The sequence below is a fragment of the Brachyistius frenatus genome, unplaced genomic scaffold (assembly GCF_029030835.1).
Source record: "Brachyistius frenatus isolate BFR_SWC_R1_liver_20210118 unplaced genomic scaffold, ASM2903083v1 Contig_12, whole genome shotgun sequence".
NCBI lineage: Eukaryota > Metazoa > Chordata > Actinopteri > Embiotocidae > Brachyistius > Brachyistius frenatus.
The window spans coordinates 6,821,736-6,833,131 of record NW_027210611.1 but is presented as its reverse complement, the minus strand read 5'-3'; the positions used below and the strand labels follow the sequence as shown (position 1 = coordinate 6,833,131).

Below are 11,396 nucleotides of genomic sequence, written 5' to 3'. Positions count from 1 at the left end.
AAAAAAAAAAAAAAAAATTCTTTCCTCACGCGCTGCTCCTGCGCAGCTGTTTGCGCAGCTGTTTGCGCACCTGAGTCCAGCATGACTTTAGCGCATCAGAGCCACTAAAACTATCATGGTGACATTATTTCCCGGCGACGTACCTGCCGCGGTGAGCCCTGGAGAGTGCGCAGTCTGTCACTGTGGAGGAACCGGCGTCCGGGTGACATCAGAGGAGAGCTGATGTGGCCGTTTGGAGGAGCCGGCCGGGATTTGACAGAGTGCAGGAGTTTGGGATGCGAGAGAAACCGTAGAGAGACGGTCCTCGGCTTCTTTTAGTTGGATTCAACGCGGGCTGTCCCGGAGCCATGGCCTCTGAAGTGGTGTGCGGGCTGGTCTTCAGGTTACTGCTGCCTGTGTGTCTCGCAGCTGGTGAGTTCTCTCTTCTTTTTTTTTTTTTTTTTTAACGCATCTTAATTGGAGTTGTATGTTTGATGATGAAACAATTCATATTAAACTCACTGTTATCGTCTTGTAATTCTCTAAAACTTTAAAGTATGAATTAGACGTTCAACTTTTATTTTGTATTTTCTCACCTACTTGCACTGATGTACATTTCTGTGACGTTAATTCAAAATGTGTCGTACGGCCCTGATCTATTTGTGTATGTTATGAACAGCAGTCAAATTTACGACTGTGTGAAAACGCAATAGATTTTTACGATGACGTGTTTGACTTCACGCTGCTGGAGGTCACAGTTCATCCCTCCTCACCGAAAAGTCAACACAAACGAACTGAACCCCCGCAAAGTGGACAACATAGTCACACAGGAGCTATTATACAGCAGATTACAAAGCAGAGACGTCATTTACCAGCACTGTTCTCCACCTGCTGTCACATGTTCGTGGGATAAAGTGAAGAAAACACAAAGCGCCGGTGTACAGTACATCAAAAGCATGGTGATTATGTTTCAGTTAGAAAAAGCTGATTATAACTCCTTTTCGTGCAAAAAAACAACAAAAAAAAAAATCACAGCATTACAGACTTGTTTGCAATTTTATTTGAATGCGATCCCTTTTACTTCAGTCCGAATGAAACTTAATTTAAATGCCAACGTGTTGCATAAGCAACTAAATACACATGTAGCTGCGCCTTTATCGTCTTGGTGATTTATATCTTTGATTTTCATTGTGGTTTCTGAGTTTTGCTTGTTGGCTATTAATGAATCATCTGTCGTTATTGATCGTTTTGCTGCTGACAGCATTATTGCAGTTCGACTTTTACATTGCCTTGACGGTGTCAGACATGCAGTATTTTGCTGTTTCCTCCCGAGTTGCTGTCAGCAGAGTTTGGGTTTTGTTTTCCGCATTTGTAACTTTGTTGAGAAAAGCGCTCGCTACACAGAGAGAGTTTTTGTTTCTGTGTAATTGAAAGCTGCTTGATTCACTCCTTTCGCGATGCAGATGTTGAAGATGATTCATGCTGTCAAACTTGGCAGCTGGCGGGGAGGGGGGAGGGGGGGAGGGGGGGAATTTGAGGAGCTTTAACCAGCCTGGTAAAGTCTTATGTAGTTTCCCAGGCGGAGATGCTCCAACAGTGATTTTTAAATTAAATACAATTTACTTTGCGTTTTCAGCTGTGATCCTGTGGTAGGCCACAAGTGAAAAATGATTAGTGTCTAACTGCCACTGAGGTTCCAGTGTGGTGTCTGTGTAAGGTACTTTTATAGCTAACAGCATGCTTTCTATAGATAAGACCCACTCAGTTCCACCGTAATGCATCGCCTGACAGCCCCTACGCTCCCCTTTATTTCCAAAAGCAATTGTGAGGCCTTGCGTTGTCTCCATTAATTCGTGGAAAGTCGTTTTAACAGTATGAATTAATAATGCGGTTGTGAGGCAGGGAAGAATTGCCTTCCCCTTTTATCGTAAACATACCTTTAATATTTTATGTTTTTTCAAAGTGCAAATGAGCGCTTGTCATTCACCGCGACTGTACACAGTAACTGACAGGAGGAAGGTAAAGTGGAAAGAAGGGAGTGAATGCGGTGACGGGCGGCGTCGGGGATGACAGATGGCGTTTCTGTCCACAGCATCACCTGAGCGGCAGCTGATTTTCTGTCTTTGTTTCTTTTGTGGAGTCAAAGATTTCACCTGAATTAAAAAACCGTGGATGTTAATGATATCAGCTCAAAAACAATATTATTTACAGGTCGAGTTTGATGTCTTTTTGTCTCCTTTGAATTCTTAGTTTTTTGGCTTTGGAAAGAGTCAAATAAAAAAAATAAAAAAAATGGCCTGTCAGTGTTAAATAAACAGAGAGGAAACAATCTGCGGCACGGCAGATGTTATGTGACCCCCAAACACCTACATTATCCTCACTTCACATGTTCAGTTGTGTAATATATGTTGCAGACCGTCGCTTTTCTCATGTCCTAGTGAAAGACTTGTCTGCTGACGTTACACAGTCTGTGTTTCCTGTTGGCCATCTGACAGCACCTCTATTGAAACGCACACAACTGCTGGGCTCATGTGTACACAATCCCCTCAGCCACCACACACACACACACACACACACACACACACACACACACACACACACGCACACACACACACAGGGTCTTGACGTTTATGCTGCTTCGAGAACGTAGTCGTTGCATGATGACAACAAATGAGGAAACAGGACGGTCAGAAAACTCAATAGAAAGAGGGAATTTAGCCAGTCCTTCGTCATCTTAGATTGTTCTTTGAGGACAAATATTTTTTTCCCTACTTGAGTACAACAAAAGCCTGTAATTATGTAAAGAAGAACTGAATTGGCAAACTGCTTCTCCTTTTCTTTTTCTCACACTGATTTGTTTACCAAAGAAATATTTCTCTTTTCCTCCCGATACAGCAACTTTCTCACCCACACATTTTCCTCTTCACTTCAACTCTGTCAACGTACATGCGGCTCGTCCTCGGAACTTAAAGTGTTTCAACAGAAATAAAGACTAAAACAAGCTACATATAGGAAAAAAACAAACACATATTAACAGACAGAAAACAAGATAACAATCGCAAAACAGTTTTACAGGAAATGTAGTGATGGTGGGTTACACAACATGTGCAAATGAGAGCAGATAACAGATGAGCAGTTGAGACAAGCATGCTGGCTTGATCAGGGCCAGAGAGAGACAGGAGTTAACTTGATGAAAGGAATGATTACTCAAAAACATACAGGATATACCTCTGGAAGGTGATCAGTGAGGTGAAGAGCAGCTGTGCCAACCACCTGCAGGAGTCATCCACTCGGACGAATCTGGAGAGAAGACATCGACATCCAATGCCACACACACACACACACACACTCTTGCACAGAGCTAGAGTTTCGCTGATCAAACAGGCTGCTGTTTATGTGTTTACTGGCAGAGTTTGGAGTGTGAACATAATTGTGAGCATGCCCTTCCCCAAGTGTCTGATCTGATATCGAACCCGCGGTGCTGCGAATGCACAGGCGGAGCAGCGAGTCAGCTGGGTTGAGTTGGACGCACGAAACTGCAGCAAACGCAGGTGGAAGGCGACACGCAGATGCTCGGCTGCTGGGAGCGTCACTGGAATCGTGACGCTTTTAATCTGAGCTTAATAAACTCGTGATCAAAACGATCATTAAAAAAAAAAAAAACTTTGGACGTCGTCGTCAAAAAGAAAAAGAACGGAAACGCCAGACTTTAAGCAAATTCTGCGAGGCAGAAAATGTGCGTATTATTAAGTTAAGCGTAACTTCTGGTAAATTTCAATAACAAATGAAAAAGTGGAAAACGTAAGAATTCAAACACCCATGCTTAATCAAATGCACTTGAATTGCCTCAACTGCCTTACATACACTTGTGTGACCTGTAGCTTATGATAGCTAATATTGGCTAATATCAGCAAATTAATTTCAGTTGACCGAGTTATGTCTGTTACATTACAGAGCCAGTGACTTTAATTGTGGTAAAAATGACATACTCACTAAGCCACGTGGCTACAAGCTGGCTGCTTCCCGTTTCTATCATTAGTTAACTTGCCGGTAGGCCAGAGATGGCGAGCTCGCTTGTTCGCCAGCAGACATCTGCGTCTCATCTTAAATTTATAATAAACAAAGATAAAGAAGCAACAAATAGGTTTGAGAATAGAAAAATAAAGTGGCGACAGTTTTGACAGTTTGTTAATCTCTCACTTTCCTGTAGAGCTGCAATTGATTAGTAGATCAACAGAAAATTAATTGGCAGCTACTTTGCTAATGGATTAATCGCTTCCTTCACTTTTTAACCACAAATCCCAAATACGTTCTGGTTCCAGCTTCAAATGAGAAGTTTTGCTTCTTCTTTTTTTTTTTTGTCCAATCTGAAACTAAACTGAATATCTCACCTCGGAATTTACTGTTTATATTTTCTAACAAAACAATTGTCAAAACATTTGGCACATAATTGATGATAAAAATGAGTAGTGATGCATATTTTCAGGTTTTCTTGCTCTTCTGTTATGGTAAACATTTTTGAATTTGGACTTACAGTCAAAGCACATTTATCACCTTAAAGCCTGGAATTTTCACAATTTATTTTAAGCTCAAATGTTAATCATAAAAATAATTTATGGTTTAGTCGTAAAAATAGCTGTTATGCCGCCCCGAATGAGCTGCTCCTTTAAATTTCTGTTATGTTATCTGATTATATCTACACAGAAAGCAGTTTATTGTTAGTTACAAATGCTCTGGTGAGTTCTGGACCTGACATCCATCAGCCACCTTGACTTATGACTTTTAAAAGTTAGTTTCAAGTTTAAAGCTCTGATGAAAACAGTTGATATGTGGCACGCTCTTCATTGCTTTCTTCTGAAGGGGTTTAAATTCCTCAGCTATCTCAGCTTGGCCTTGCGCCGCATCACCTTATCTTTTATCGTCGCGTTTTATCACGGCTCAAAACCGTGAAGCTGGGTTGCTTCTCTCGGGTTTTGCTTTTGTGTGTCTGTATTGATAGCTCTCAGACAAAAGACTGATTCGGCCGTGAATGGGGATTTTCTCAGCACTCTGATGTCTGAAAACAACGGCAGTTTATTTTCATTCTCTGTGTAAAAATCCTGAGATGGTGAGTCATACAGCGAAGGCTGCGGTCAAGTGTCTGCAAGTGAATAGTGGAAGCAGAGCCACGCAGATACAGACAGATTAACTACAATCAGTAAGGATACAGACCGGTCTGAGCAGATGAATAATGGCAGCAGATCCCAGGCTGCCAGCTTTGGCAAAATTGGCGGCTTTCGGACTCATTTAATGCCACATTTAATGGAGATAAAAACAAAAAAAGAAGTCGGTTGAGATAGAAATGGTGCAATGTGAGAAACCCCGAAATGAAAGATTGTGCGTCATTCCCTTCTCAAGACTTAGGCTGAAAAACTATCTCGCCTACTTGTCTTGGAAAAGGAAACAAAAGGACAATAATGCTGAAGTTAATCTTTATGGCATTATATTTGTGGTTTGCTTCACTGGCCTGTCAGGCATTCATGCATTCTTTAGACTATACGCAGAGATAATTTACAGATGTTTGTGATTTGCCCAAAGATGACAGCTCCCGTAGCATTTATTGGCTTTTGTCAGTTTTCGTTGGTTTGTGTCTGAGCACAGAGAAAACCAAGGGGGTGCACTTACTGTCGGGCTCCAGCAAGGGAAAAGTCGGAGCCAAGTCAAATGTCAATGAATAGGTTCATTGAGCAACGCAAAGATGAATAAAAGCACCATTTTCAGCAGTTAAGTGCCATTTTTTTTTTAAGTAGTTCAAGAGCAGTAGCTGCCGATGTCTGTGACTCAGACGATAACTCGTGCAGCTGACCAGGTTGTAAACTCCGTGCTTGTTGATTTAACCGCAACGATAAATTCTGGAGGTCAGACTGTGTGTCTTACACAAAGTCACTGTGTCCTGCCCTCCTCGACTCGCTGCCTCCTGACCGAAAAACGTTCAAGGAGATGTCAGCTATGCAGCTTATCGTATATTTTCTTTATACTTGAACTTCAGGCTGATTGAACGCTGTAAGGTTGTCGGGTTGTTCAGAAACTGAGAGTGCGCCTCGTGTGCAGGCGCTGTGTTTCATCGCGGATGCGTTAACTGGTGTTCAGTCAGCAGGTTACGAGAGCCGTTTAGCTGGTAAAAGCCCCGATCAGAGCAAATGGTCAGTCTGACTCAGGAAATGAGGTGTGTTACGGATCAATACATCAATTAATGCTTTTTGGAAGTCATGTTTGCACTTAAGTGTATTAACTTTCATCAGGAGACCAAAAGACTTAATTCACGAGCCTAGATGGTGTGTGTGTGTGTGTGTGTGTGTGTGTGTGTGTGTGTGTGTTCGTTCGGGAACTGGAGGCAGTTACATAATCCAGTGTCATATGTGGTGACTCATCCTGCATACTGAAACTGTGCATTAAATTACAGCTCGACTACATTCACAGTGGAGTCGGGGTGCTACAGTTATTTTCATTCTCGGTTAAACTTCTAATTATTTTCTCCCTTACGTGATCAGGATAATTTGTTTTTTGTTTTAAATGTCACAAAACATTAAACAAAATATCCAAAGTGAAGATCATTTTACAATAATTATTCGATTGAGAGAAGTGGAACATTTTCACATCTCAGATACTAGAACCAGACAATCTTCGACCCAAACAGTTATTTGTTCAGAATAATTGCCAATTAATTATTAGTGACGCTTTTTTATAACACAAACAACTGGGGAAATAGTGTTTGTGTCAAAATAACTGATGATAATGACTAATAATAATTCAATTTGACTCAATTTGACTCGTAGAAATGAAATGAAACTGAAATTGCTCAAATTACAATAAAATCAGCAAAGAAAGTTCAAATTAATTGACAACTATAGTCAAATTAGTTTTTGACCCTCGATTAAAACCAAACGTTGTCTTTTTAGACACTTGTCCTGTCACTTCACACTCTTTACTCTCCATGTGGCTCTTGTGTTTCACTTCAAGCTCTGGCAACCACAAGTTATTTTCCTGTTTTGAGAACTCTTGAGGTACATCATGCATTTTAAGGGCATCTGGTGCGTGATGCCGCTCTGCTGCCAAACTTTCAGAGATTTTGTTTTATAGACTTTAATCACACAAAAAAATGATCCGGTTTCAATAATGCCCACAATCCATGAAATGGGGAAAAATTCCCGGAAAATGAAATCTTCCCATGTGATGTAAAGCTGCAGTCTGAGAGGCAGATCTCACTTCGGGCCGCTCAGCCTCTCTTAACCCCGAACGACTTTCGAGTGATTATTGTACTTCAAAACAAACGTCAGCTCCCCGAGTGACTGAATTAAAGCGCAGCCTCTTTTTGTGATGCGGGCCAGATGAACAGATAATGAGGCCTGCGAGTGTAAAATTTAGGAGGTGGAATGTTCTGCCGTTTTATTACAACGAGCAACTTTGCAACACCAGGAACATTTTTAATGACTTCCACCACATGTTTCTCTCAAATCTGTGTGATGATCCCACAGCCAGCTTCTACACTCTATTTATTGTAAAACATTCTGTAATGCACACCGAGCTTTAATGGTTGGTGGTATTTGAATGGAGTTTTCTTGTTTATTTTGATCTAAAGGTGGATTTGCCGCTCAATCTGCGTTTGTGTCTTTGTCTCTGCAGCTTGCCTGTTCAGGTACAATGCCCTCTCCTTCGTCTACCTCATCTACCTCCTGCTTATTCCACTCTTCGCGGAGCCCACAAGCACAACAATGCAAGGTAAAGATCTACGACACATCTCTCTTTGAAGCGTCTCCCTTTCGACGGCTTTGACTTTGCCCATCATCCGGAGAATCTCGGCCGTTTTCCCCCAAAAAGCCTCCAGTTTGAATTGCAAAATTGTCTCGTGTAATACAAACCATCCCTTCTCCAGGAGACTTGAATTTCCTTGAAATGAGGATGGATTTGGCAAATAGTTCAGTCTACGGAAGGTAATAAGGGTGAGCGCGGGCACGAATCCATCTGTAATAATAAAAAGTGATCCACGGCAGGCCAGATCTGAGATAGGAAGACGTGATCCATCAGGGGCCAGATCTAAAGTCTCCTTGATGAAAATTGACATGTTAGGGTTAGGCTTGGTTTATTTGCACAGATATTACCCACATAAATGATAACAAAAAAATGGACACACAAGCTGCACGGTTGAAAAAAAGAAACCCTACAGAGCTTGTAAAAGGTCTTTCAAAGAAAAAACTTGAGGACTGTTTCTGATAATGGCTAACTGCTTCAATTACTGAAAGAGGGAGATAAAAGTTGCTCCTCAGGCACCACTGATTCTTTCAGTGGGTTTTCTTTAGTAATACCATGATCTGTGTGCTTTTTGACAAGTGCTGTTATTTAATTCAGCCCATGTGAAGGTTGAGGTGGAGGTTCAAATTGAACTTTTTTGATATTTTGGTTTAGAGAGTAAGGCAGAAAACCACCCTTAAAGCTGGTGAACTCGCTTCCACATCCTCCTTGGACGACGATGTAGAAGCCTCTAAAGAAGTATAAATCACATTGGACCTCTGAGGTTTATGAGAAGAGGCTGAGGTGACTGTTCTCCTTACTGGTGATGAATGCGGTCGATTGCGGCCGCCAGCTTCAGCCTCCCCCCCCATGCACTCCCCCCTCGACCGCAAAAATACTAAACAGCACACCTCCCAGACCTCTAATAGCACCCTATGGGTTCTGTAGGAGACCACATGCAGCGTTTAATAATATATAAAGCCATATTGGCGGAGAGAACGACATCCAGTCGGAGATTCATCTCAGCTCGTCTCAAGCTGAAATAACAATCAGGAAGTAAAGGAGGAAGAGACAGGAGAGAAGAGGAGGGAGCAGAGAGAGTGGACCACTTACAGTCTCATCAATATTTAAAGAGACGAGTATTCTAGTGAAGCTCAATGTTCATGTGTCTGATAGCTGTTGACTTCAAGAGTGGTGGAACAGTTATGTCAGGATTTACGCTGTTTCCTTTGTTACTAAGATGATAACTTTTCCATTTTATCAGCCCAAAACATAATGTGGATCTGCAGTCTATGTATTAATGACACCATTTAACACCAACAGGAAGTATTAAAACAAAATAAAGAAAACAATAATAGTCCTGGGCTGAAACAGGGTGGAAATGATTTTTTTTTTTTTTTTAAAGTATAAAATCAAATGTTTCTCTAAATGTGACATCTTCAAATATTTGATCAATAGTCCAAAATCTAAAGACATGTTTACGGTGATATAAAACAGATTGACTAATCAATATATCAACAAATAATTGTAGCTGCAATAACATTTATTGCTAAAGTCTATACCCCATTCATTTCCCCATCGGAGGGCAGTTCCACCAGGTGATTTGACTGTTTGAGTAGTTGTGTATTTGAGTTATATTGACTTCATAGATTCAGATTTTATGAAGTCAAGAGTACAGAGTGCAAACAACATATTCAGTGCAGTGCAAAACAATGATTCCCAACAGGAAGATAAAGAGACGAATTACTTTTTGCTCATCTGACTTTAATCTGACAGGCAATATGAACAATACTTTTCTGAGTTGTTTTTGCCGATTAATCACGAAACTCTTATTCTTACATTCGACCAAAATCAGATGAGTTCCTTCAGATAAAAGCATTTATATTTATTTATTTATGGTTTAAGGTGCCTCCTGTTTCCACAGAGAGGCTTTTCCAGGATGAAAAAGGTGACACAATTAACAGCTGTTAAAAAGACAGCAGCTTCTGTCCATGTGCTCGTTACTAAAAGGCTGTTGTATCATGAAAAACGATGCACCGATTCTGGACACATTCGAATAAGGGTGTGTTTATATTTTCAAAATAAAAGAGCCTATCCACAAAAGTATATATATATATATCACAAATGTTTGGTGCAGATGAGAAGAAACTGTGATCCAAACTCACAACAAATCAAAATGTCCTTACTGTTGTTTAGACTTTTTTTTTTTAAAGGTGTGCGTGACCTTTCATCGGACTCTTGTCAATTCAGGATAACAGACACAATATGAGGAAGTTCCAGCACTCACGATCTTTGCAATTGGATTATTTTTTAACTGGAAACGATCATGATATTGTCATGGCATGATGAACGGGGTATTTTAAGTAAATATCTGTTAGAGCCTTGAAGGGAAGCTGCATCACCTATTAGTCAGTAGCCACCATTTAATGTAATGCCACAATATGTAAATTTAAGATGTGTGTGTGTGAATAATGAATTAAAGTTCTAAATGAATCAAAAGCTGGAGATGTTACAACTTCCTCTTGTGGCCTCAACGTTTCTCTTAATTAAAGATATTCAGAACAGACACTGACAGCGCAAACGTAAAAAAGTACACAAGCTGCCATGCAGAAAACAGACACACTCTTTTCAAATTATTTCAGAGGGACTAAAGAAAGGAATTAGGCTAAAGTCAGTGCTTTATTTTGATGGTCTGTTTCATTTTGCTTTTCAGTCTTAAAGGACATGTGGCAGTTAAAGCTGTAAAGTTAATTTAAACCAAATGTTCAACATGAATAATTCAATAGGTGCAATCGACTTTAAAAAAGCCATAGCAGTGCAGCGTGCCCAAGGATACGTCAGTCTACCGGACTCCTGACTGGAGACAAACAATATCTTATGCAACTTGTGGACAGTTGTTATTTGGGAATTACACTGTAATGTCGTAATTGCAGTATTTTGGCTCTACGTCCTCTTGAAGGCATTCAACTCTCAGTGGAGGTGAACAAAATTTGTTCTCGTATGGCGAGCAAGCGCGTCAAGAGCCTTTACAGGAGGTGGTATATGGCTTGTTGGATGGGCGCTGACATGACAGTTGTCCTCAGGGAGCCTTTTGCATGAATTATTGGATGTTATCGGTGATTTAACAGGTTTACGTTTTTAGCTTGTAACAGTGGGTGTCGGGCTTTAACTCGCCTCCGAAATCCATCTTGGTAATACCTTTCTAAGACCCGAGACACTTTTTGACTGAAGTCATACCGCCACGAGTCACCTAAATATATCCCAATGTGAATTCCTATTCCAATGCTTTAGAAAAACGTGACCTCTTTCCAAAAAAAATAAGTGTTTTTTTCACCGCACAGTATTTGTGTTCTTTGTTAAACTACTCGTGACAAATTTTGATGTGCAAATTAGTTGCATGAAAAAAAAGCTTCCTGGTGTGTAAAGGTCTTTCACTGCCAGCTAATCCAAAAAAAAATGGGCAAAGAGGAATGAAGTCTGGTTGCTGAAATTTTGCAGGCAGCTAGCCAACTGTCACTCAAAGCATCCCCGCCCTTAACTATGTGTAACCTGAAGCCGTACTACAACCTAAATGGGTGGGTTGTATAAAAATGTAGCCCCTGTACAATCAAAATAAACAGGAAAATTAGCTCTACAGACCAAAACCGTTT

At 40.7% G+C, this 11,396-nt stretch overlaps 1 protein-coding gene across 1 annotated transcript in view; it reads left to right on the top strand.

Moving 5' to 3' along the window:
- Positions 1-250: 250 nt before the first annotated feature.
- Positions 251-11,396, top strand: part of LOC138617449 (piezo-type mechanosensitive ion channel component 2) — a 76,612-nt gene continuing 65,466 nt past the window's right edge. Inside the window, exons 1-2 of the mRNA XM_069692490.1 lie at positions 251-411; positions 7,642-7,737. Coding sequence (XP_069548591.1) covers positions 348-411; positions 7,642-7,737 — 160 coding nt within the window. The 5' untranslated portion in view covers positions 251-347. The remainder of the gene's footprint in view (positions 412-7,641; positions 7,738-11,396) is intronic.